This window comes from Elephantulus edwardii, unplaced genomic scaffold (assembly GCF_000299155.1).
Source record: "Elephantulus edwardii isolate Elephantulus edwardi_28Jun2011 unplaced genomic scaffold, EleEdw1.0 scaffold00002, whole genome shotgun sequence".
Classification (NCBI taxonomy): domain Eukaryota; kingdom Metazoa; phylum Chordata; class Mammalia; order Macroscelidea; family Macroscelididae; genus Elephantulus; species Elephantulus edwardii.
Window position 1 is genome coordinate 45656730 of NW_006399752.1, and position 25246 is coordinate 45681975.

General features: G+C 43.9%; 1 protein-coding gene across 1 annotated transcript in view; it reads left to right on the top strand.

Moving 5' to 3' along the window:
• Positions 1–25246, top strand: part of EFCAB11 (EF-hand calcium binding domain 11) — a 244560-nt gene that overhangs the window by 16542 nt on the left and 202772 nt on the right. Inside the window, exons 6-7 of the mRNA XM_006879216.1 lie at positions 12517–12618; positions 15119–15209. Of these exons, the coding sequence (XP_006879278.1) occupies positions 12517–12618; positions 15119–15209 (193 nt within the window). The remainder of the gene's footprint in view (positions 1–12516; positions 12619–15118; positions 15210–25246) is intronic.

The following is a 25246-nucleotide window of genomic DNA, read 5'->3' on the forward strand; positions in this document are numbered from 1 at the left end:
TTTTTTTTCCTTTTGACCAGTGTCTCTTAAGTTTAGTTGTACTGTCTCCAAGGGAAGGTGACGTGTCCTGTGGAACTCCTGTGTAGATTATGATTTCCTTTCTGGCCCGAGATGCCTCTTCGTTATTGTCTGAGGTGACTTTCCCAGGTGCGCAGCTTCCCGGCTTCCCTTCCACCCAGGAGCACATTCTCCCGCCGGTTTTCCTGTGTACCTGAAAGATGCCTCTTTGCTGTGTATGAAGCAAAAAATAGTAAAGAATTAAGAGATACAGAATGTTGACAGAAAAGATGAAGAAAGTGAAATTGCAGTGCATGCTTCTGGCCTGATGCCACATGAATACTGCAGACAAGGAAGCTTCAGAGTTCTCGTTCAGAGGTTAATGACACCCCTCTCTTGGGTGAGCCTGAGCATGGAGCCAGCCAGTGCTGATTGCTGGTGGGGCCTGGAGGTGTGGATATGTTGGTAGGAAAGCCTAGTGGACGCAGCACAGATGCCACCTGTGTGCTCTTCTCTCAGCCCCTGCCTGCCCATAGTGCTTTGCAGACTCACCTGGATACAGAGCTCAGTCCACAGTTAGTCTTTCCCTACTTGATATGGGAATTATCGACCAATGTCTTTAATATAACATGCAAGCAAAATACTGCTGAAGATCATTAAAAAAACAGCTAGACTGCTAGTGGGAAGGAGAAATAGTATAGGCTCTGTGGAAGGTGGGCTGGTGCTTTCTTAAAATGTTGGAAATAAAAACAAATGGAAATTTGACCTAGCAATTCGACTATTGGGAATATACCCTAAAGAAACCAGAGCCACGACTCAAACAGATGTGTACACCCCATCGTTATCATTGCATTATTCACAATAACAAAGAGAGGGAAGCAACTCAAGTGCCTATCAACAAATGAATGGATAGAAAAATTATGGTATATTCACACAATGGAATATTACACAGCATTGAAAAACAGTAAATTCATAAACATTACACAACATGGGGGAGCCTGGAGGACATTATGCTGAGTGAAATAATCTCAGTCACAAAAGGGCAACTCCTACACTTCTATTATAAAATAGAACACACATGAGCTGCTTGGGGAGACAATGGGAAAAGAATGGATAAGTAACGAACACTGCATTAAATCAGATGAGGAGAAGAACTGTCCAAAAGGAACATATGATTAGGCATTATGTTATAACAATTACTTTACAACAATCTGGGGGAAGGGGTGCATTGTGGGGAGAACTGGGGGAGGGGGAAATGGGAAGAAAATGTGCAACAATGAAAAAAAGTTAAAGCCTTTTTAAAAAAACCCACAAAAAAACCCAAACAACAAAAAGAAAACCCCAAATGGCTAGAATAGTACAGTGACAGAACTTCAATAGTACAGTCAGAACTTCAAGCTGGATTTAGAAGAGGCCGTGGCATCAGGGATAATATTTCTGATGTCATATGAATCCTACTGAAAGCAAAGAATGCCAGAAGAATGTCTATTTATGCTTTATTGACTGCAAAGGCATTTGCCTGTGTGTATCATAACTAGTTATGATTAACATTGAGAAGAATGGGGATTTCAGAACACTTAATTGTGCTCCCACAAAACCTATACCTAGAGCAAGGGAACACTGCATGAATTAAAATGAAGCAAGGTATGGGTCAGGGTTGTATCCTCTCTCCATACCTTTTCAATCTGTATGTGGAGCACGTAATTTGAGAAGTTGGACTCTGTGAAGAAGAATGTAGTGTCAGGATTGGATGAAGATTCCTCGATAACCTATGTTGTGCAGATGACAACCTTGCTGTCTGAAATTAAGGAGGGGATTTGAAGTGCTTGTTGCAGAAGATCAAAGAATACAGCTGTCAGTATGGATTGTATATCGATGTCAAGAAAGCAGAAATTCTCACCACTGTACTGATGACATCTTGATAGATGGAGGAAAGGTTGAAACTGACAATGATTTCATCTTACTTGGCTTCACAGTCATCACCCTTGGTATCGACAGTCAGGAGATCAGGAGTACTGCACTGGGAAAGTGTTCACTCAGGGACCTCTCCAAATTCTTGAGGGGCAGTGACGTTAATTTGAGGACTAAGATACACCTGATTCAGGCCATGGTCTTTTCAGTCATTTGCTATAAATCTGAGAGCTGGACAATGAATAAAAATGGCAGAAGAAGAATTGATGCCTTTGAGCTGTGGTGTTGAAGAGCACTGAATATCCCATGAACTGAGAAAAAAAAATCTAACAGAAATGTCTTAGAAAAGGTGCAGCCAGGGTATTCCTTAGAGGTAAAGATGATAAAGCGTCATCTGTCATACTTGGGGTGTGTTGCAAGGAAGGGCTATTCCTTGGAGAGGGGCATGATACTTGGAAAGGCAGAGGAGTGGTGAAGGAGAGGAAGCCCCTCAACCAGGTGGATTGACATAGGACTGCTGCAATGGGCTCTAGTGTATCAGGAAGTGTGAGGATGGCACAGGATAGGACAGGGTCCAGATCTGTTGTTAGTAGAGTTACTGTTGGGCATACTTCATGGCACCTAACAACAACAACAACATTTGTTCAACACTAGACAAACATTCAGTTGTGGCCTTTGCAACAAGGCAGAGAAGGATTCCGAGCATTCATTGTTCCCCTCTCCCCCCATCAGGGGTCTTCTCACACACCACCCTTGCAGGTTACTCCCCCTGAATCTCCCCTCTGGTGTCCACTCTCAGTAGCTGATGCCCCTTCTTCCCAGATCCCTAGTCCTCTCCTTGCCCTCCTGTAAACAGAATCCACCCCTGTGGAATATTTCACCGCCCAGAACAAGCAAGCATCACAGAGCACTATAAACAAACTGTGTTCAGTGGGATAAGTTGACTGTATGAGAGCTGACAGTTGGAATGAAGGTTAAAGGTCTTTGCTAGTCTTTTGTATTCTAGAATAAGCACTTGGATCTTTGCCTTAACACTGAAGAACATTTGCAAGTTTATGAACAGGAAATATATATATTTTTAAAGTTCTAAGTTCTGCCCATGTTTAACATAAATAAGGTTTTTGTGGTTGAGATTTCTGTGTTCTACTTTAACTTGAGGAGTAGTGCTGTCAGTTTGAGGACTAAGGTGTGTCTGATTCAGGTCCTTGTCTTTCTGATTACTAGCTGCATCCGAGACCTGGACAGTGAATAAGGATGACAGATAAAGGATTGACACCTTTGAGCAATAGTGTTGAAGAGCACTGAACATACCATGGGCAGCCAAGAGAATGAATAGATAGGTCTTGGAGAGGGTACAGCTAGAGTGCTCTTTTTTTGTTTGTTTGTTTTTTTGTGTTTTTTTTTTTTTAAGGATGTAATTTTTTTAAACTTTTTATTGTATTATTTTTATGTGTACTGTCAAATCAGATCTGACTGGTACAGGAGGAGATTGCCCCCTCCTTCTCCAGGAAAGCATCTGGTGGATTTGAACCGCATACCTCTAGGATTGCAGTGCAGTCTTGCCACTAGACCACCAGAGCACCCTCAGAGTGCTCTTAAGAGGCAAGAATGATGGGGCTTTGCCTCACATACTTTGGACATGTTGCTAGGAGGTGCTATTCCTTGGAGAGGGACATGATGCTGGGAAGGGTGGAGGGAAAGGAGAGGAAGACCCTCAACCAGGTGGAGTGATACACTGACTGCTGCAATGGACTCTTCTGTGTTTTGGGAAGTGTGAGGATGGTGCAGGACAGAACAGGATTCAGATCTTTTGTTCATAGTGTCACTATGAGTCATGTTCCACTTGATGGCACCTAACAACAACAATTCTAACCTGGCGGTGGGGGTTTCTCTGTTCCACTCTAACCTGGTGGTTGGGATGTCTCTCTTCTTTTGTAACCTGGCGGGGGGGATTTCTCTGTTCTATTCTAACCTGGTTTCTCACTCTTCTTTATCCTTTTGCAGAGTTGGTATTTCAGATGATTCTGTTTTCTTTATTCTTCTAAAATAATCTAGGAGAGTATGTGACTCCTTAGAATTTTCTTATCCATCTTCCTGTGACAAATGACTGGTATAGATGTCACTGCCACTTTCTGTCCTCACAATCTTTTTATGCAGACACATTTTAACCGACCCTGGCCTCCAGCCATTATAATCTGAATTTTACTTTTCAAACTGGAAGAGTCTTGCATTGTATTTCTAAATGGTCATTTGCCCTCTTTAAACCTTCGTATTTAAGACATTTTTCAGCCCCCCAGTGTGGGAGGGGTGAGATACATGGGACAGAGAACTTGGATCCTCTCTTTTCTGCTAGGTCCAGACTCACAGGCCAAATACCCAGCACTTTTATTATTTTCTCCTTTACTCCCCCAGGCTTATTGAACTTTATAATTTAAGCTCATAGTGATGGCCAGATACTTGACTCCTTCATTTTCAAGAAGATTTCTATGTGCTCTGACCCTGTAACCTAGAACTGTGAAGCACAAAAAATATTATATACATAATAAAACTTGCAGAGTGAAATTTTCGAGTCTTTCTGGTCTCCAAGTGTCTCCCTCCTGTGGTGAGAGGTGCTTCTCCTGGGGCACAGCTCCAAAGTCTGGGAGCAGAGATGACTGGGCGCCTCTCTCTCAGTGAGAGTCAAGAGTGGATTGGAAAGTAAAGGAAACAAAGTATACAGATGTGCACACATTTGTTACAGAAGGAGGAAGCAAGCATGATTGTTTTCCCAAGGATCATTTATAAACTGGAAGCAAATGTTTTTCAGTCACACTGAGTATCAGCCACACAGCGTTGGGAAGGGTTTGTAGAGATCTTTGGTGCTGGTGTTAGGTGCCGCGGAGTCAGTCCTGATCATCCACACTGCCTCTGTGTTGCTTAAACCCACTGTTGTAACCAGGGTGTCAACCCAGCTCACTGAGGACTTCTCTTTCCCTGACCTTGTGCTTTTGGAAGCATGATGCCCTTTTCTCAGTCCTGGCCGCTCCTGAGAAGACATAGGTGAGAGGCAGTCTCACGTTCTTGCTTCTAAGGAGCACGCTGGCTGTACTTCTCGGACAGATTTCTTTGCTACCAGTATATTCATCCGCCCTGGGGGCTCTTGATCCACAGTTCCGAGGAGCCATTTCCAGGTGCATTGCCAGACTGGGGAGGAATGTGGACCCACCTTACTTCAAAGCCAAAAGCTCTACATTTATCCTGCTGTGCATTGGGCTTCCTGGCAGGACTGGTTTTTTACAAAGAACTTTTTTTAACTATCGGGAAAGAAAGAAACAAACCAACCCACAAAAAACTCTGTTAACTCTGAATTTATCCTAGCCACTCAGACAGTTCTAGAAAGCCTTCTACTGACAGATTATTAATAACTGCAGATAAATATGTCGTGGCCCTAATTTAGAACTTCAGTAAAGCATCTTTTACCCCCCCGAAAAAAACCCAAACAACAAAACCACAAAGAACAGAAACTGAGTGCATTGCTGTTGAAATCAGCACTGACTTGAGGCTGCCCTTCGATCTACCCTCGGAGGGTTTCTGAGCTGTCCGGTGTTCTACAGGATCTTGCCCTTCTTTTTGTCACAGAGCCACTGGTGGATGTGAACTGACAGGCACAGCCCTCTACAGACCCTACATCTGAGGGTCTCTGCACCATCTATGTCGGTAACTGCTATTAAGGGGACAGTGTAGAAAATGCAACGTTGTAGTTGAACTTAGACTTTCCCGAGCACACACTCTTTCATGCAGGCAATGCGTTTCTCATCAGGGGTGGAGACTGATGTCAGCAGAATTACTGATTCTTTGGAAGTGGTGATTGTAGGTGTGAGAGTTGTGACAGCAGGTGGAGCTAGTTGCAGCAGTTCCGTTTCTCAGTTCTCCCAAGAGCAGGGAGACATAAGAAAGGAAAGGAAACGTGTTTGCTGTGCAGAGCGCTAGGAATTGCAGTCCCTGACGAATTGGTTTTGGAAAGTGCTTGTTCTAATATGATGTGAGGGTTATTCTGGATGAAAACTTCTCAGTTCTTTCTAGAAAAGAGTTTGCTTTTGAATAAATGTTCCAAGGGAAGGTTAAGGAAAGGTGTGTGTGTGTGTGTGTGTGTGTGTGTGTGTGTGTGTGTAGGAGAGAGTTGTGTTAATATTAAAACAGTATGCTTGATGAGTCTGACCTGTACAACACTGCCTATAAGAGCTAATGTATGCTGGGAAACAATATACTTGAATTTTGTAAATAAGCTAGAATAAGAATAAACCAACCAACCAAACAAAAAAAAAAAATAACTAATGTATGTGCCTATGGTGGCATAATGTATAATGCGTGGGTCAGCTAACCAAAAGGTTGGCAGTTCAAATCCTGCTCCAGGGAGAAAGAGGAGGCCAGTGCCCTCTCATTAAGGTTTACAGCTTAGAAACCCAGTGGAGATTTCAACTTGAGTCAAGATTAACTTGATGGCAGTGGGGAGTTTTTTTTCGTTGCTTTTGAAACATGATTATGGGAGAGTGGTGTGAGGGAACTGAGTGACGTGGATAGAATCCTTGGCATCATTTGATTGGTTCTGCTGTTAACCGTTGGTGCTGAGTTGGTTCTGACTCTCGGGGACCCTGTGTGTGTAGAGGAACCTGTGCTCCCGGTGGTCCCTGAGCTCTGGCACTGTGCTCTGTAAGGTGCTGTGCTGCCGGCTCAGAGGGTGAGTGTCTCTGGTGCTTCAGAGCCACCAGAGCCTCCTTGGGAGAAAGACGGGTCAGTCTCCTGCTCTGTCTGCAGCCTTGGAAACCTCATGAAGGGTCAGCTGAGAACGAGCTGGTTCCTCTCAATGGCAATGAGAGGATTTATTTTGGTATTTTTTTTTTGAGATTTTTTTTTTTCAGACACAGATCTCCAGGCTTTTCTTCTGAGGTACCTCTGTTGTTGGTACCATCGAGTCAGCCATGCCTGACAGCAGCCCTGTGAGTGACACTTCGGACCTCGTTCTATTCTGCACCATCTTCATGATTTCTGATACAATCGAGCCCATTGTCACAGTCAGTGTGTCAGTCTGTCTTGCTGAGGGTCAGTCTGTCTCGCTGAGGGTCTTCCTAGGAAAGGTGACCCTCCACCTTTCCTAGCATGTTGTCATTTTCTGAGGACTGGTCCCTCCTGACAGCAGGCCCAAGGTCAGTGAGATGAGGTTACATCCTCCTTGTCTCTAAGGGGCTCCCTGGCTGCACTTTCTCCAGGGGACACTTTCTTGGCAATCCGTGGACTTTTGGGGCCACCTCCACCCCTCTGGCTGGCAAACTTCAACTTTTTGATTAGCAGCCAAACACATGAACCATTTGCATCACCAGGAAGTCCTGTTTTTCTCTATGTTGTTGTGTTAGGTGCCATTGTGTCAAGTATGACTCATAGCGACCCTATGAACAATAGACCTGAACCCTGTCCTGTCCTGTGCCACCATCTGCATCTCTGGCACACGTGAGCCCATTGCTACAGACGCTGTGCCAGCCCATCTCATTGAGGCTCTGCCTCACTTCCACTGACCTCTGTCTTTCCAAGCATGATGTCCTTCTCCAGGGGATAGCCTCTCCTCGCAACAAGCCTGAAGTATATGAGATGTGCGATGTTCAGTTACAAAGACTTAGATTCTTCTTGTCATCTTTATTCATTGCCCAGCTCTCAGATGCATAGCAAGTGACTGAAAAGACCAAAATAAACAGCAGCTTACGACACCATACATACTCCCCTAGCACAAACGAAAGGATATTTCTTTTTATTCTGCAAGACCGTGAAATAAAGACCTGGTGCAGATCCAAATACTGATGAGTTATCTGAGTATGTAATTTGAAACAGATCTCTATGCATGCACCAATTTCATCAAACCCTAAGATTGCATGGTTTTCCTCTGTTATCGTCCCCCTAGTCAGATGCAATGATAAGGAAACAGTAAATATGCATGCGCTTCCTTTCACTCTGAATTTCATGGGTTCTTAATGTATGTATTAATGAATTGGGTTTATTCTGCTGGCTCTGTGAATAAAATTCTGTGACCTATTTTTTTCCCTCTGTCATTAGTTTACAGAGTTGAAAGGTCATTTAAAATATCACAATGCCTTTTTTGTTTAAAATGGGGGGGGCAGGGATAGCGTCTTTCTATTCATTAGCTTCTTTGTTCTCTGTCAGAAGGCCTGTTTTTTTAGGAAGTGGATGGCTGATCCTTCTTCCTAGTCTGTCTTTATCTAGGAGCTCTGTTACAGCCTCTCCGCCCTGGGTGGCTCTTCGGGTACCTGAGACACTGGTGGTACAGATGCCAGCATTGGAGCATTCCTCAAACCACACCAATACAACAGACTGACAGACAAGTGCTGTACCAATAGGAGCAAATAATGACACCCAAAACAATACACATGTAAGATAGTTAATTGACATGAGGCAAATCATTCTCCAATAATCAGACTGAGGTGGTATGCCTCTAAAAGCAAGTTGTAAAGAAAAGTAGGCATGCAAATGTCACAGTACAGCACACCCTTTGCAGGCCACAGCTGAGGCCCGAGTGACGTGGCAGGTTTGGCCCAGACAGTGGCACAGATCACTCATTAGTGCTGGTGGCCTTGTGGCTTCCTGTCGCCCCCAGACCTCTGCTCACTGCTCAGGACCCGATGCAGGGCTTTGGCTGCCCCTGATGATGCCTGCAGACCTTTGCCAGGGCCTCTGGATCCAGGCCTCTGGCCCGGTGGCTCCCCATTACCCGCAGAGCTCTGCTCCACTGCCCAGGACCTGATGCAGGGCTCCAGATGTCAGTTTGAAGACTTAAGGTGCGCCTTATTCAGGCCATTGTCTTCTCAGTCACCTGCTACACGTTAGAGAGCTGGACAAGGAATCAAGTTGACAGAAGAAAATTTGATCTTTGAGCTGTAGTGCTAGAGAAGAGTACAGAATATCCCATGGACTGCTAAGAGAACAAACAAATGTTTCCTGGAAAGGGTACAGCCAGAGTCTTCATTGGAGGCAAAGATGACAAAGTTTTATCTTTCGTACTTGGGACATGAAGCTCGGCAGGGCTGTTCCTTTGAAAGGGGTATCATGCTCGGAAGGATGGGGGGTCAGCGAAGAAGAGGAAGACCCACAATGAGATAGATGGACACTGGGACTTCAGCAATGGGCTCTAGTGAGAATAGCACAGAAGAGCACAGGTTTCATGTTGGCTGTTCATAGGATCGCTGAGTCATGCTCAACTTGACAGCACCTAATGACAACTAGAGTTAGTTAAACATTAGTTTAAGGAGCTCTGTTGGTTGTCTGATTAGGTGTGCGGTTGCTAATGATGTGGTCAGCAGTTTGAACTTGCCGTCTCTTACCCACGAAAGGACCAAGCAATCTGTTCTACAAAGGTGATTTTTAATTGTGATTTGAGTGAAAGTTTAAAAAGCAAATGGGTTTTTGATTCAACCATTAACACACATTTTGTTTTAGAATTAAGAACTATTTCTGTGAAGATGGACAACCTCAAAGAACTGGCACCTCAGAGAGCTTCCTCTGTGTCCTACAGGGCTGCTTGGAGTCAATGAACTTGGTTACCAATGAATTTCGTTGGGTTTTCAGCAAACATGTAACAGTGCATACTACATGCCAGGCTCCGTATTGAAAACTAGAGCTATAATTTTTTTTTCTTTTTGGTAAGAAGCTGTGCTTTTTTTTAAAATTTTATTTTATTATTTGTGTGCGTGCGTGTACCATCAAATCAGATCTGACTGGTACAGGAGGAGATTGTCCCTCCTTTCCCGGCAGAGCATCTGGTGGATTCGAACCGTGCTCCTCTGGGATTGCAGTGCAGCTTCTTGCCACTAGGCCACTAGAGCTCCCCTAGAGCTATAATTTTGAAGACTACTCCCCCCTTTTCTCTCAGTGTGTCTTGCAGCCATGTAGCTCCATGCTCGTTATGGAACCCAGTAACTTACTAACTCACTGCCACCAAGTCGGAAGCAGCTCAGTGGCTTTTCAGAGGCTGTAAAACACACAGGGGGAGATTGCCTTCCACCCCCCCCCCCCAGAGCAGTTGGTAGATTCAAACCACCTGCTTGCGGGTTGGCAATGCAGCTCATTAACCACTAGACCACCAAAGCCTCTGCAGAGCCCACCCGATCCTTTGGTTCTGTTAAGGACATGGGGCGTAGGGCCCTAGGAAAGGGCTGCAGCTGGAAGAAAGCCAGCAAGCCTTCAAAGAGGGTGTGCTTGCTGCTTGGATTGCAGCTAGAAAATGCCAGAATTCATCAGGAGGAAAGAGGAGGAGACTGCATTCTCACGTGGGCAAAGGCCTGGGGAAGGGCCTGTTGTCTTGGAGAGGCTCCTGAAAGTGTGCCTGGGCTGCAGCTGGTTGTCTGGGATGAAAAAGTTGGTGAAGAGGTTAGAGAGGAAGATGGGGAAGATGGTGAAGGGCATTATAGGCTATACTATGATCCTACTGTGAAGGAATTATTCAACAATTGCAACTAAACGAACTGCTGATAAGTTGAACACCTCTGGCATTCAGTGTGGTATTCCAGGCTGTGGGAATGTGGCATAACATAGTTTTAGCCTCAGTTATTAAACCAAATCAAACCTGTTGCGTTGGAATCAGGTCTGCTGGAGTCAGATGCTACTTTGTGGGATTTTCAGTAGCGTTTTGCAAACATCAATATATTTTGGAAGGAGGTTGCCAGGCTTTTCTTCCTAGGTGCCTCTGAGTTGGCTTGAACCATGAACCTTCTGTTAGTAGTCGAGCACTTAATTGCACCACCAGCGACTCCAACCTCAGCCCTTGTTGTTGTTGGCTGTGTACAGATTTACCGCTGCCCCTCCAGCGGGCTCTCAGAGGTGGTCAGTCACATGGGAGGAGACTGTTCGCCTTTCTCCTGCGAGCACCTGATGGACTTGAACCTCATGCTTTTGTGTTGGCGGTATAATTCCTTGGTCACAAGAGTGATTGGATGAGAATGGAGAAGTATCAGTACGTATCCTTAATTACTGCTGGAAAAAAATGCTCCGTATACTAAGTCAATGTAACTTATTCATTGAGCGCTTAATAGGTGCTTACAGGAAGCTTGTAAGAGGCTTTGATGGCTTAGTAGTAAGAAGCTATGCTGCAATCTCAAAGCACACGGTTGCTACTCAACTTCTTGGACCTTAAATAAAACCCAGACTGTTTACTCAAGCCCATAAGCTTCCATGAGTTCTGGTTCTTGTCTCCCTCCCCACCCTCGTCTTGCGCCTTTCTTCCTCTTTACCTTGCAGCCACGTCACCTGCAATACTCCCCACCCATCTTGGGGTCAGTTGGCATCTCCTCGCCCTTTTGCCTTAGCCTGTGTGTTTACTTTCTCCATGGTCTCTCATTGGCTGGAGTCTACAGGAGGACCCCTGTTGCTTTGTCCGTGTCTGAGAGATTGCATGTCTCCCCTCATTGCATCTGCCACAGCTGGTAAATGTGTGTCTGCTCACCATTGAAGCTGTGTCCTGACTCACTTTCCCAGTGGACTGACCAGTAGCCGCCTGAGGACTGGAATCCTACCTGTTCTCTTCTTCTGTTTGCAGAACTGAACACAGCCTCTGGCACATAGTAGGCCTAGAGAACTGCCAAGGCTCAAAAACATAAATTTATTCCTTTAGTTTCTAAATTCTGAATTTAATAACAAACAAGAAAAATGAAGAAAACCATCTTGTATTCTATAAGCTATTGGAACTCTTCTGGAATCACTCGTGTCTCACCAGAAGGGAAAGGATTCAGAGTCTCAGAAATTATCACATGGTTATTGTATGATTTGGGGCTGTTTTAAAAATAGTGGTTTTTATGGAAGTCTTGATGTATAAAAATGAACTGCTCTTTTATATATGTGGAGGGGTTTTTTTCTTGTATATATTAAGGCTCAATTCACTAAAATGTTTAAATTCTTGGCTCTGCTCTTTAAACCTACTACAAAGATCACATTAGAATTCATTTTAATAGACATTGTAAGCACAGTATCCAATCTCATATTATCACGCTGGGCTCTTTTATTATGAGAGTCACAGGAAGCTGAGCCCGAGGCTGTGGAACGAGACATGGGGTCTGTCTTGGGCTGGGGCCAGCGCCAGCTCTATTGTTTATGTAATATTCTCTCCACCTTTATCTGTGGTGCGCAACTGCTATTGACTTTTGAGAAACTACTTCTTTGACCCGATCTCCCAGTTGGAGAAAACCCTGCTGCAATGACATCTGACTAGGAAAAAAAAAAGGATCAAAAAAGCAGAAGGAAAGACAAATGAGGAGGCCTTGTTTCATAAGTAGTTCCAAGCCTGCCTGTGAGATCTGCTGGACGGTCAAGTGGTCAAGTTTTTTCAAGGACACCATCCTTTACTTGCCTGAAAATCAGAGTCAGCGCTTAGTCTCTGCCCTTTTGACTATTGGTCGCCAATATTGGGTCCATTTCACATTAACAGCAATGCGTTTTTCCCCCCTTACATCTGTAGGATTGGACATTGTTGGCCAAAATAAATTGTGATTGTTTGTGGTATTTATTATTTGTGTTTCATCTCTTTTTTAAGAGGATGATAGTTATCTTTGGCAAATTGTCTTTTCCAACTTTCAGGCATCTCCCTGGAGGACTTTCTAAATGTCGTCAGGAGGAAGAAACAAATGCAGCTGCCCTGGAGTGAAGTCAGACACGTCTTCACAGCGTTCGACAGGCACTGTGAGTGTTTTTAAGGTGTTTCGATGTACAAAGGAACGATGAGTGTGAAAGCCTCGTGGTACAGTCAATTAGTTAGGTCTTGACTGCTGACTGAAAGGTTGAGAGTTCAAACCCATCAGTAGCTCTGCGGGAGAAAGTTGGAGAAGTTTGCTTTCATGAAGATGACTAGTTGTTGTTATTATGTGCTGTCGAGTTGCCTGCAACTTATAGTAACCCTATGTACAACAGCTCTAAACCCTGCTCTATCCCTTTCCAATCTTATTGTCTCCAACACACCTATCTTTATTACCCCAGTGACTGAGTCAATCCACCTCATAAAGGGTCTTCCTCTCCTGCACTGTCCCTCCACCCTCCCAAGCATGACGTCCTTTCCAAGGACTGGTCTCTTTTTGCAACATGTCCAAAGTATGTCAGACGAAGCTTCAGGATCTTTGCCTACAAGGAGCAGCCCATCTTCACCCTCTCCAGGAAGAACTTGTTTCTTCTTCTAGAAGTCCATAGTATATTCTACACTCTCTTCTCCAGCACCACAGCTCAAAGGCATCAACTTTCTTTCTATCATCCCTAGTCTTTGTCCAGCTCTCTGACCCATAGCAAGTGATTGCAAAGAATGTGGCCTGTATCTGGTGCACCTTAGTCTCTAGAATGACATCGTTGCTCTTCAGCACTTTGGAGAGGTCTCTAATGGCAGACTTTCCCAATGCAATTCGATAGCCTTGGAAATTCTAGGGGCCAGTTCTGTTCCTCTGTCCTGTAGGATCACTCTGCATCAATGTCTACCCTAAAAATAAAATCTTCAATACATGGGTATTCTTTGACTGACAGTAGGGCTGCACCCTGACAGTTCCTTCCTTAGTTGGAAGTAAATGGAATACCTTATTTTATCCATTTGTTGTGGTTATTGCCGTAGCCTGCTATACAACCATGTTCTCAACAGTAAATCATAAATATTGAACAGCTGGGAATGAAGGTCTCAGAATGTTAGTACCAGCAGTTTACATGCTGTAGCGTTGTGCGTTGTACGTATTACTAATGATAAGAGGTACAGAAAACAATAATAGGAAAGCCAGGTGTTGGCACATGTGGTTCATCGAGACTCAAGCACGCAGTGAGATGGGGACTACCTGGGCTGCAGTCATTAACTGTTACTTTAGGAGTTGATGGGAATCGTTTCCCATGATGATCTTAAACTCTTGACATTTACTGAGGATAGAATAATATTTACAGTTAGTAACTGCACTTAGGATTTGCCCATATTGTTATGGGGATGGTGGAAGGGCTGGCTGAGGGGGGTCCAGGCACAGAGCGACCTGCACAAGTGGAGAGACCACTTTCTCTTTTGACTCCACCTTTGTGCCCTACTCATGGTCAGGTCTTGACACTGAACTTTATTCATTTGCTTTCAACATTCTAGACATGGACATTCCTGATAGAGGAGACTTAGAGGTTATGTGATGGATTTTTAAAATAAGTTTATCTTTACAAAATGGACAAGTGCCTTGAAGTGACTAGTGTCAGCACATGCCTATAGTAAGGAAGTGGAGAGTGACAGACAGGTCCTGACTCTTCTGTCCCACAGATCACATACCTGGATGAGAAGGTCAGGAAGCCCCGGTCAGTGTCAAGGAGGCCATTTTATCTGTAGATAGTACTGTCACACTTCTAACACCAAGCAAGGAACAAAGGTGAATTTTAATAATGAGTTGTCTCAGCGGTTCATGAAACCTCTGACGTTGTTGTAATGTGCTTAGGGAACACTGGTGGCCTGGTGGAAAGGGGTGGTGCTGCCAGACCAAAGGCACACGGTTCGAGTCCACTAGCTGCTCCATGACAGGAAGCTGGACAGTCTCCTCCTGTGCAGTTTACTGCCTCTGAAAAGCCTCTGGAGGGTCAGTCGTGATTCAGTTCTCACTCAGGGGTACACAACAACAACAACAACAACAACAACAATGTGTACCTCTAGTCCTTCCCTGGGGATTCAGAGAACCAGTGAGTGTTCAAGCCGGAAGTGACCATTGAGGCCATCTGCATGTGCACCGAAGGGGGAGTCCTGCTAGATTTTTAAGTCTTGCTAAATTGTTACTGTTGTGGTGTAATAGTAAGGACTTACACTGCCAACACAAGAGCGCATGGTTCGAATCCACCAACTGCAATGCGGAGAAAGATGGGCATTCTCCTCTCATGCAGTTTACTCAGTGTGAGTTAGTTCTGCCTGTATGACATACAACTACAACAACAAATTATTACTAGTTAGGAAGTTAGGGAGCAGAAAATGGGCCTCTCTCTTTAAGGATATATAATATTTCTACTCTCCTGCCAGTGACCAAAACAAAACCTTTCCCGAGGGACAATCTGCAAAATCAGCCCTAAGTTACTGCTTTTCTCCTCATAATAATGTTAACATAAAGCTTCATGCACATATTCTATTATGGTAACAAAATGAATCCTTTGTAGAATTTGTAGAAGTAAGTCAGTGCTTTCTCTTTTTGTTTTCAAAAAGATCGTGGATTTTTAACTTTGGAAGATTTCAAGAAAGCTTTTAAGCAGGTGGCTCCCAGATTATCAGGAAGGATTGTACTTGAAGTGTTCAGGTAAGACACCAGAGTCTGACTGTCCACTTGTCCCCTGATTTAGCACTTGTTCTCACAAGTTTTCAGTTTGAGAAATACTTGTTTATGTTGATCTTGTATTTATGAGCTTTGTCATCTCACAACATATTGTGTGATCCAGGAGAGGAGTTTATGATTCGCCATTGCTACTGTTGTTGTTCAACGCCATCAGGTTGGAACCAATTTATAATCGACCCTCCCTCCAGTGGATTTTCAGTGGTTGTAAATTGCACTCGAGGAAACGACCTTTCTCCTGATGGGGCAGCTGGTGGATTCAAAGCTCTTGCTTTGGACTGGTGGTTCAGTGCCTTCTACGCTAGAACGCCAGAGCTCCTGGAATTAGCTATTGTTGTTCAGTAATTACATACTTTCAGCATGTAGTTGAGAGGCACCCATCCCTGGAAAAGGACATCATGTTTGGAAAAGTAGAGAGTCGGAGAAGGCGTGGAAGGCACTAAATGAGGTGGATCGACACGATGGCTGCAGTTGTGGGCCTGGCCGTGGCAGAGTGTGTGAGGATGGTGCAGGACAGAGCAAGGCTTGGTCTGTCGTCCGTGGGGTCACTCTGGTGTAGGCAACTGGATGACACCTAAAAACAACAACAGCTGAGTCATTGAGGAGCCCTGGCAGTACAGTGCCTCACGTGATGAGCTCCTGGCTAAAGATCAGGGCTTTGAATCCACTGGCGGATGAGCTGCAGGACAGAGGTGGAAAGTTCCCCTCCTGGGAAGATGAACAGCCTTGGAAAGCAGAATCAGTCGCTGGGCTGCTGACTGACAAGGTTGGTGGTTTATACTCATCAGCTGCTCGAAGGGAGAGAAGACGTGGCCATCTGCTTCCGTCGAGACTCATCGCCTTAGAAACCCAGCTGGCCTTCTGGCCCGTCCTCTCGAGGTGCCGTGGGGCACAATCAGGGAAGGTCAGCAGGTGGTGGTGCTGTTAGGTGCCATCGAGGTGGCTCTTCTGACTCCCAGCAGCCTCTGTACAACAGAACCACGCCCTGACAGGTCCTGGACCGTCCAGTCTCTGCTAGTGTAACCAGCATGTCAGTCCATCTCCTGCAGTGTCTTCTCTTTCGCTGACCCTCTGCATATGTCATGATGTGTTTCTCCAGAAACTGAGCCCTTCTGATAACTTACTCCAAGGCTATGAAGTGAAGTTCCACCATCCTCATTTCGAAGGAGAATCCTGGCTACGTTTGTTCCAAGACAGATGTGCTTATTCTTTTAACGGTCCATAGTACACTTGGCATTCTTCACCAGACGCCCGCTTCACAGGCATCAGTTCTTTAGTCTTCTTTGTTCATTGTTCAGCCCACAGTTGAAGCAATTGAAAATATCGTGGGTACATCTTCATCCTTAAAGTGATATCCATACTCTGTAGGATTTTACAGAAGTCCTTGATGCTGATTTGCCCATTTTAATTTTTTTTTTTTTTGGTAACTAGGAACTAGAGATCTTGGGTCAGCTCACTGACCTTGAGTCCATCCGTCCCCTGGCCAGCATGCCCTAAAGTGGGTGGAACATTTACCAACCAGTGAAGGTTTTCATAGGACTAGGTGATGGGGACAACATAGGGACAAAGTAGAACTTCTCCATTTGTTTACGTAGCCACTAAAAACAAATGGAGCTTGCTTCATACTCAGCCCCTGGCGTTCCCCTGTGGTCTGGACCTCAGTCATACACTGCTTGTCCCTGGTTCTTGAGTTGTTTGGAGCAAGGAAAGAGTTGGAGTTGTTTACCAGTGGCCTTCATTCATTTATTTTCAACATTTTGGACATGTATTACCACTTATGCATTCTTGATGAAGGGGAGTTAGAGGTTATATTATGAGGTTTTTATAAATTTATCCTTATACAATGGACAAGTGATTGAAAAGAACTTTTGTACATTGAAGATGATATTAATAGTGCCAACACATGCTCACAATGAAAAAACGGCAGAGCTGACATTTCTCTGACAGGAGATTTTCATGAAGCTTCTCACAAGCGTTCGTATTTAGGGTTCAGTCCAGCAGAAAGAACAAGAAACCCAAAATAAGACAAACTCTTAAGAAGATAGAACTGAATTATTTCCCTGTCACATAAACAGGCAGGTCAGACTTGCCTTGATGTTGACCTGGGTCTCTGTCCATTTGTTTGTTGATGGTGTTTTTTTCTCTCCTAAAGAAGAAGAATCAGTGCCTTTGAGTTGTGGAGCTGGATAAGAGCACTAAATGTCCCACAGACTAGCAGGGGAACAAACAAATATGTCTTGGAGAGGATGCATCTTGAATGCTCCTGGGAGGGAAGTCTGGTGAAACTTCTCATATATTTTGGGCATGCTATTGGGAAGGGCCAGTCCTTGGGAAAGGTCATCATGCAGGTGTGCAGGGTGAGTGAAGGAGGGGAAGACCCTCAAGGAGACAGAACAACATGGTGACTGTCACAGCGGGCTCTAGTGTGGCACAGATGGTAGGGAAGGCAAAGGAAAGGTCAGGGTTCATATCCTTCATTCATAGGGTCGCTATGAGCTGTAGTCCACTCTGTGACACCTCGTTACAGCAACATAGTCAAATTTCATCTCTATTTTGGTGAATAATATTTTCTCCTGAAAAAAACCACAAAGCACATCATTATAAAGTAGGGAAAAAATGTTTCTTCTAACGTGAAGTAGGCCCAGTAGTAGCAGTCAGTGGTGAAAGTGCATATACTTAAGACCTCCTTTTCATTTTATAAGCTAAACCAGTGATAAGGCCAAGAATCAGTCCACTCTATGGCTTGGTGGAAATCCTGGAGGTGTGAAGCCATCGTTGATGGAGCGTTCGTTAAATCTGAAGGCATCGCAAGAGCCTAATGAGATACTTTAAAAAGGTTTAGGAATTGTTGCTTAACTACTCTAATGATATTTACTTTAATAATTTTATCATGAGTAAAAGCAGCATGTGTGTGTGTTTTAATATACTGTCGGGGTTCTTAACATTCACTTTCTGTTCTGCAATCATAATTTCCTCATTTGTTTCAGTCTTAATTCTGCAGTTAAATGAATTCAATACTCTTTCAGGCCTCGTGCCATATTTTCTTCTTGTCTGAAGCTTATTCTCTAATGAGGAACATCACACGTTTTTCATGTTCAGAGATTTCCCCCACATCCCCCGCCCCCTGGGCCATTTGTAGTGTTGTTAGATACCACTGAATAACCATTCTAACTCAGAGTGACCCTTTGTACAACACTGCTCTGTGCTGTCTGTCCTCATGATAATTGCCATGCCTGAGCCTGCTGAGGCCACCTTGTCAGTCCATCTTGGTGAGAGTCTGCCTCTCTTTTGCTCACCCTTTTCTTTTCCAACCATAGTAGCCTTTTCCAAGGACTGGCCTCTCTTGGTAACATGCCCAAATGTGTGAGAAGTCTCTCTAGCCTTGAAGCTAGGGAGCATTCTGGCCACCCTTCTGCCAATCTGGCCACTGAACTTGGATCAAAATACATAATGAATCTTACCATTTCTGAGTCACAGCCTTTTCCCCTTGAGCCCAGTGGTTTTATTTATTCTGAAAGTTGTTTTGGCTTTCTATTTCAGTGCTTGCTCTCCCTACCATGTGCCTTGGTCCATTTTCAGCAATGCCAGTTCTCTTTTGTCCTCTGTGTAGTGTAGTTTCGCTCTTCTTGTTGTTTCTTACCCTTTGGCACGTCTTTCTTGATCTCTGTCTGCAGAAGCTTTATTTCCTTCTCCTGACTTATCCAAATTTGAGGTAGCTTTATAGTTGTGCCAAGAAATCTGGAGAACAACCACTTGGCCAACTGACTGGAAGAGATCAATATTTGTTCGTATCCCAAAGAAAGGTGACCCAACAGAATGTGGAAACTACAGAACAATCTCACTGATTTCACATGCAAGCAAGATTTTACTGAAGATTATCCAAAAACGAATCAGCAGAGAACTACCAGAAGTCCAGGCTGGGTTTAGAAGGGGTCGTGGTACTAGAGATATTGTAGCTGATGTTAGATGGATCTTGGCTGAAAGCAGGGAATACCAGAGGAATGTCTATCTGTGTTTCATTGACTATGCAAAGGCATTTGACTGTGTAGATCATAACAAACTATGGCTGACTCTGAGAAGAATGGGAATCCCAGAACACTTGATCGTTCTAATGCGAAACTTATACTTGGACCAGGAGGCAGTCGTCAGAACAGAGCAAGGGAACACTGCATGGTTCAAAATTGGGAAGGGTGTACGCCAGGGATGCATCCTATCTCCATACCTTTTCAACCTATATGCAGAACAGATTATCCGGGAGGCTGGGCTCTATGAGGAGAAATGTGGGGTCAAGATTGGTTGACAATTTATCAACAACCTGCGTTATGCGGATGACACAGCCTTGCTTGCTGAAACTGAAGAGGACCTGAAGCGCCTGCTGCAGAGTGTCAAGGACTGCAGCCTACAATATGGATTGAGGCTCAATGTCAAGAAGACAAAGATTCTCACCACTGGACCAATTGGCAGCATCAGGATGGATGGTGAAGAGATTGAGATTGTACACAGCTTTGGTTTGCTTGGCTCCATAGTCAACAGTCTTGGCACCAGCAGCCAGGAAATTAAAAGGCACATTGCCGTGGGAAAGTCTGCTGTTAGGGACCTCTCCAAAGTACTGAAGAGCAACGGTGTCTCTCTGGAGACTAAGGTGCGTCTGATACAGGCCATGGTCTTCGCAATCACTTGTTATGCATCAGAGAGTTGGACAATGACCAAGGAGGATAGAAGGAGAATTGATGCCTTTGAGCTGTGGTGCTGGAGAAGAGTATTGAGAGTACCATGGACTGCTAGGAAAACAAACAGATTTGTCCTGGAAAGGGTTAAACCAGGTGGCTCCTTGGAGGCAAGGATTCTGAGGCTCCGTCTAACATACTTTGGACATGTTGTGAGGAGAGACCGGTCCTTAGAGAAGGACATCATGCTTGGGAGGGTGGAGGGACAGCGCAGGAGAGGAAGGCCCTCTATGAGGTGGATTGATTCAGTGACTGGGATAATTGGGATGGGAGTATCGAAGACAGTGCGATTGGCACAGGACAGAGCGGAGTTTAGGGCTGTTGTACATAGGGTCGCTATGAGTCGCAAGCGACTCGACGGCACATAACAACACAACAACAACAATTATAGTTCCTGCCCAGGGAAACTCCCCTTCTCCCCTAATCTGTGTCACACACTCGTCCTTCCTTTCTTTGAATTTTGATAGCACTTTTGTGAGTTTTTTTCTGTTTACTTGATAAATAAGAATTCATTCTTTATGCTTATCCATATAAGGTACTACCAGCTCTTTGAGCTTATGAATGTCCTTCTAGCCTCCACTGTACACGGCACACTGCCTTTTCACTTACAGTTAGTTAATAAATAACTGTTGGTCTGTCGTCACGAAGTCCAGATACCCCATTATATAAGCAAGCTACACAGGCAAAAGTACCAAGTAAAGACTTCTGAGTAGGAGTCATTTTGAAAAATATTCAAAGAAGCCCTTTTAATTTACTCACTAACCTTGAGATGAGTTACTAAGTCCAGGTGGCAATAACATTCTCACTTAGATTTGACTTAGTGGTTTCATTTACTTTTTTTTAAAAATTTTTAAAAGTGTTTTTGTTTTGTTTTTTCAATTTTATTATTTTTTGTGTGTGTACCATCAAATCAGATCTGACTGGTACAGGAGGAGATTGCCCTTCCTTCTCCAGCGGAGCATCTGGTAGATTTGAACTGCATACATTTGGGATTACAATACAGCGTCCTGCCACTAGGCCACCAGAGCACCCTCATTTACTTCTTAAAAACTAGGATGTTGTTGTGGAGTCAGACCTGACCCAGAGAGGTCTTTCCAGCGGGCTTTCAGGGGCTGTAAACTGCACAGGAAGAGATTGCCCATCCTTCTCCTGCAGAGCAGCTGTTGGATTTGAACCACATGCATTTGGGATTGCAGTACAACTTCTTACTACTAGGCCATCAGAGCTCTGTAGACAAAACAGACTAGAATGGATTACTTCATAACGCCCCTGGGAACTTTCTGACCACAGACGGTGTTGCTTTACATGTCCCAGTTGTGATTTTGGCTCTTTTCTGGGGGGAGATCATTTCGGTTTCCTCTTTAGCCTCCTCTGTCACCAGGGGGCTGCTGACTGCTCCCTCTCGTCTTCATCTGCCATCTGCACCCTGTGGTACTGCTGGCCGGTGGTTTCCTCAGTGTGGGTGCACTTACCTCCCCATGCCCACGAGCCTTCTCCATCTCATCGTGAACACTGAGATTTGTATGGTCTCAGCACTTGTCAGATGGCACAAAGCTCTGGGAACACTCTACTTTGCAGCCGTGAAAAGAAATGTGGACAAGCAGAAGGGCCCCTCCCCAACCTAGTGCCCACAGTGTTGGCATCAGCTGACTGCCAGAAACTTGTGCTGTTAGAGTGTTGAAGCACCAGGGGACTCGCTGCTGTCGTGACTAGAGACGTTTACAGCTATATCTTGGTTTATTTGGTGTCCGAATCCCTTTCTTCATAGTAAATGGGGAAGGTCAAAGCACACGGAACATGCAGCTTCTATTTTGGGTACTGAAAGCTGATTGAAAATAAGGAGGTCATGACTTGATGAATAATATACTTTAAATGTCAAAATCGATGGGGCTAGGAATTAGGAATGCAATTTTAATAGAGAGTGATGGATCCTCTCTTAGAAACAATTGTCTCTGCTTCATGTCACGGCCACATGCTAGGAAAGGTTTGTCATGAAGTTGGGTAAAAGAAACAAGCATATATTCCCATGGCATTGAATGGTAGGGAGACTTAGACAGCCAAATGGCTGAAAATAGCATTTTCTCCCCAACTCATCTGCATCTCTTTTGAAGTTTTATTCTTTACTGTGTTCTCCAGCTTCCTTTAATTCTTCCAGCTAGCCGCAGACTTTCTGCATCTCATTTTCTCGGACAATCTCTAACAAAAGGAAGTTTCTCCGCCGTTATTTTGTGCATCAGAATGATTCTCTTATAAATGCACTGTGGTGACCTCAGCAAGCTTGTAGTCATTCTGGTGAGTCCCTGCATGATTATCGATCTTTAAGTGTCTGCCTGTTGATGTAGCAAAGAGAAGACTGAGTGAAGCCCAACCTCATTCTTCTTTGCTCTCAGTACCAATCACCAGCTCTGTGCCGTGTGTTGAGTGTGATGGGAAGGGAAAAAAAATTGCTACATGCCTTGCTAATTTTTATTTTATGAATTTTCTTGTCTTTCTTGCAAAAGTAATACTGGCTTAGCTTTTATTTTAAATTAAGATTTAATTGTCAAGGTTCTTTTCTTGACTGTTTTCTTGTGTGTGGTTGTGGAATGTGGAGTATGACCGTGTGTAAGCTTTTTAAGCTGGCCTCAGAATTTCCTCGCACGAAGGGTTTTACATGCAATGTGTTGACTAGAATATGTTGTCATTTTGCCTAATGTATAATAGGTTGAATAGAACAACTTTGAAAACCCAGCTAGAGAAAGAATTATAGTCATTTTAAGGAAATGTCACTTTTTCAGAGGACTCTTAAATGATTTTACCTTTTGCACACCATTAGAACTTGCATTTCAGATTTCCAGTTTGTACCAGTATAGACTTTAAATGGGAGATACAGGAATCCAAACTCTGAAGCTGGACCAGAAAACAAGTTGAGAAGAGTGGTGACTTTGTTGTTGCTGTTGTTGTTAGGTACGGTCCAGTTGCGTACAACCCATTGTTGTTGTTGTTGTTATGTGCGCTTGCAACTCATAGCGACCCTATGTACAACAGCCCTAAACTCTGCTCTGTCCTGTGCCAATTGCACTGTCTCCGACACTCCCATCCAGATTATCCCAGTCACTGAATCAGTCCACCTCATAGAGGGCCTTCCCCTCCTGCGCTGTCCCTCCACCCTCCCAAGCATGATGTCCTTCTCCAAGGACCGGTTTCTCCTCACAACATGTCCAAATTAGCAACCCTATAAACAACAGATCTGAACGCTGTCCTATCCTGTGCCGTCCTCACTTTCTGACACATTAGAGCCCATTGCAGCAGTCACCATATAAATCTACCTGGTCCAGGGTCTACCTCTCCTTAGCCGACCCTCTGCCTTTTCAAGCATCATATCTCTCTCTGAGGAATAGCCCCTTTTAGCAACATGCCTGAAGGATGTGAGGTGAAGCTTTATCATCTTTGCCTCCAAAGAACACACTGGCTGCACTTTCTCCAAGACTCATTTGTTTTTTGACTGTCTGTGGGATGGATGTTCAGTACTCTTCTCCATTACCAGAGCTCAAAGACATCAATTCTTCTGTCCTCTTTATTCATTGCAAGTAATGACTTTACTGTGTTGTTGTTGATTGTCTTCAAGTCGAGTACAACTCGTTGCAATGCTATGAACAAAAGGCCTGAAGCCCTTCTTACAACTTCCGACATTTATGAGTTTATAAAGTTTCCGGAGGCAAGTTGTTTAGGAAGTGGATGCCACTCCTGCTTTCAAACCTGTCATAGGATGTTATTGGTTGACCAGCCTGTGATGCATAGCTACCCCCTATGTACAGCAGCTCTGAACCCTCCCCTGCCCTGAGCCAGTCTCACTAATTCTGACACACTAACCCCACTGCTCCAGTTATTGTACCAATCCATCTCATTTGGGGTCTCCCTCTCCTGCACTGTCCCTCCACCCTTCTGAGCATGATGTCCTTCTCCAGGGACTGATCTCTCCTGGCCACATGCCCAAAGTAAGTAAGGCAGAGCTTCAAAATCCTAGCCTCCAAGGAGAGACTTGGTTTCACCCTCTCCAGGCCAGACCTATTTGTTTTCTTGGCAGTCCAGGGTATGTTCAAGACTCTTCTCCAGCACCTCAACTCAAAGGCATCTACTCTTCTGTTATCCTTAGTCAAAGCATAACAAGTAATTGAGAAAACCATGGTCTGGATTAGGTGCACTTGTGTATCTAGACTGACATCGTTGCTCTTCAGCACTCTGGAGAGGTCTATGACAGCACATTTTCCCAATGCAGTTCGTCGTTTGATTTCCTGACTGCTGGTATTAAGAGTGTTATCGTGGATCCAAACAAGCTGTAATTGCTAACAACCTCAGTCTCTTCTCCATCTATTACGGCGCTGCCAGTTGGGTGAGAATCTTTGTTTTCTTGATCTTGAGCTTCAATCCATATTGAAAACTACTGTCCTTGACTGTAGCAAGTGCTTCAGATCTTCTTCAGTTTCAGCAAGCAAGGTTGTGTCATCTGCATACCGTAGGTTGTTAATGAGTCTCCCTCCAATCTTGATGCCACACTCTTCCTCGTAAAGCCCTGCTTCCCAAATCATCTGTTCTTCATACAGATTTTATTATATAGATTTTCAAAAAGAGCATTTTATTTTGATTTCTTCAGTGAAGTGCCTTAACTGTCTAGTTGATATTATAAACATTTTTTTGTTGGAGGGCGTATGTAATTCCTTTTAAATTGAGCATGTCCAGATTTTATTGTCCTCTATTACTTTATTAAATCCATCCAGGTGTACATTAAACTTACCCTTCAAGGTGTCACAAAAATGTTTCCTCTAACAGTTAAGATTTATCTTATCATTGAAACCCGCCTCTACCCGATACCCTGCCCACTCATCTTTCACACCCCAAAATGGAAATTGGTTCCACTTTCTGCTTTAAACTCCAGTGACCTTTATTGTGTCATAAATATCTTCCTTTTTTTAAAACTAGGCTTCTTTTTTATTGTTTATTTTTTGAGTGTAAGTTACTGATTTGTAATATTGATTTTTCATACAATCATTCACAAATATTTTGTTTTCTAACACTGATTATAATAATGCAATTTGTTAATTGCAATGTCTAATCAATGTCTTATGTAATAATGCCTTTTCCTTCACCTTTCTCATCCATTTATTTGTACTCCTCTCTCTCTCTGTTAACCCCCCACAATTTATTCTGTGTCTTCATGTTTCCTTAACTTTAAAAAAATTATTTTATTAATTTTAATGAATGTTTACAGAGATTTTGGATTTCCATTCATTCATTGTT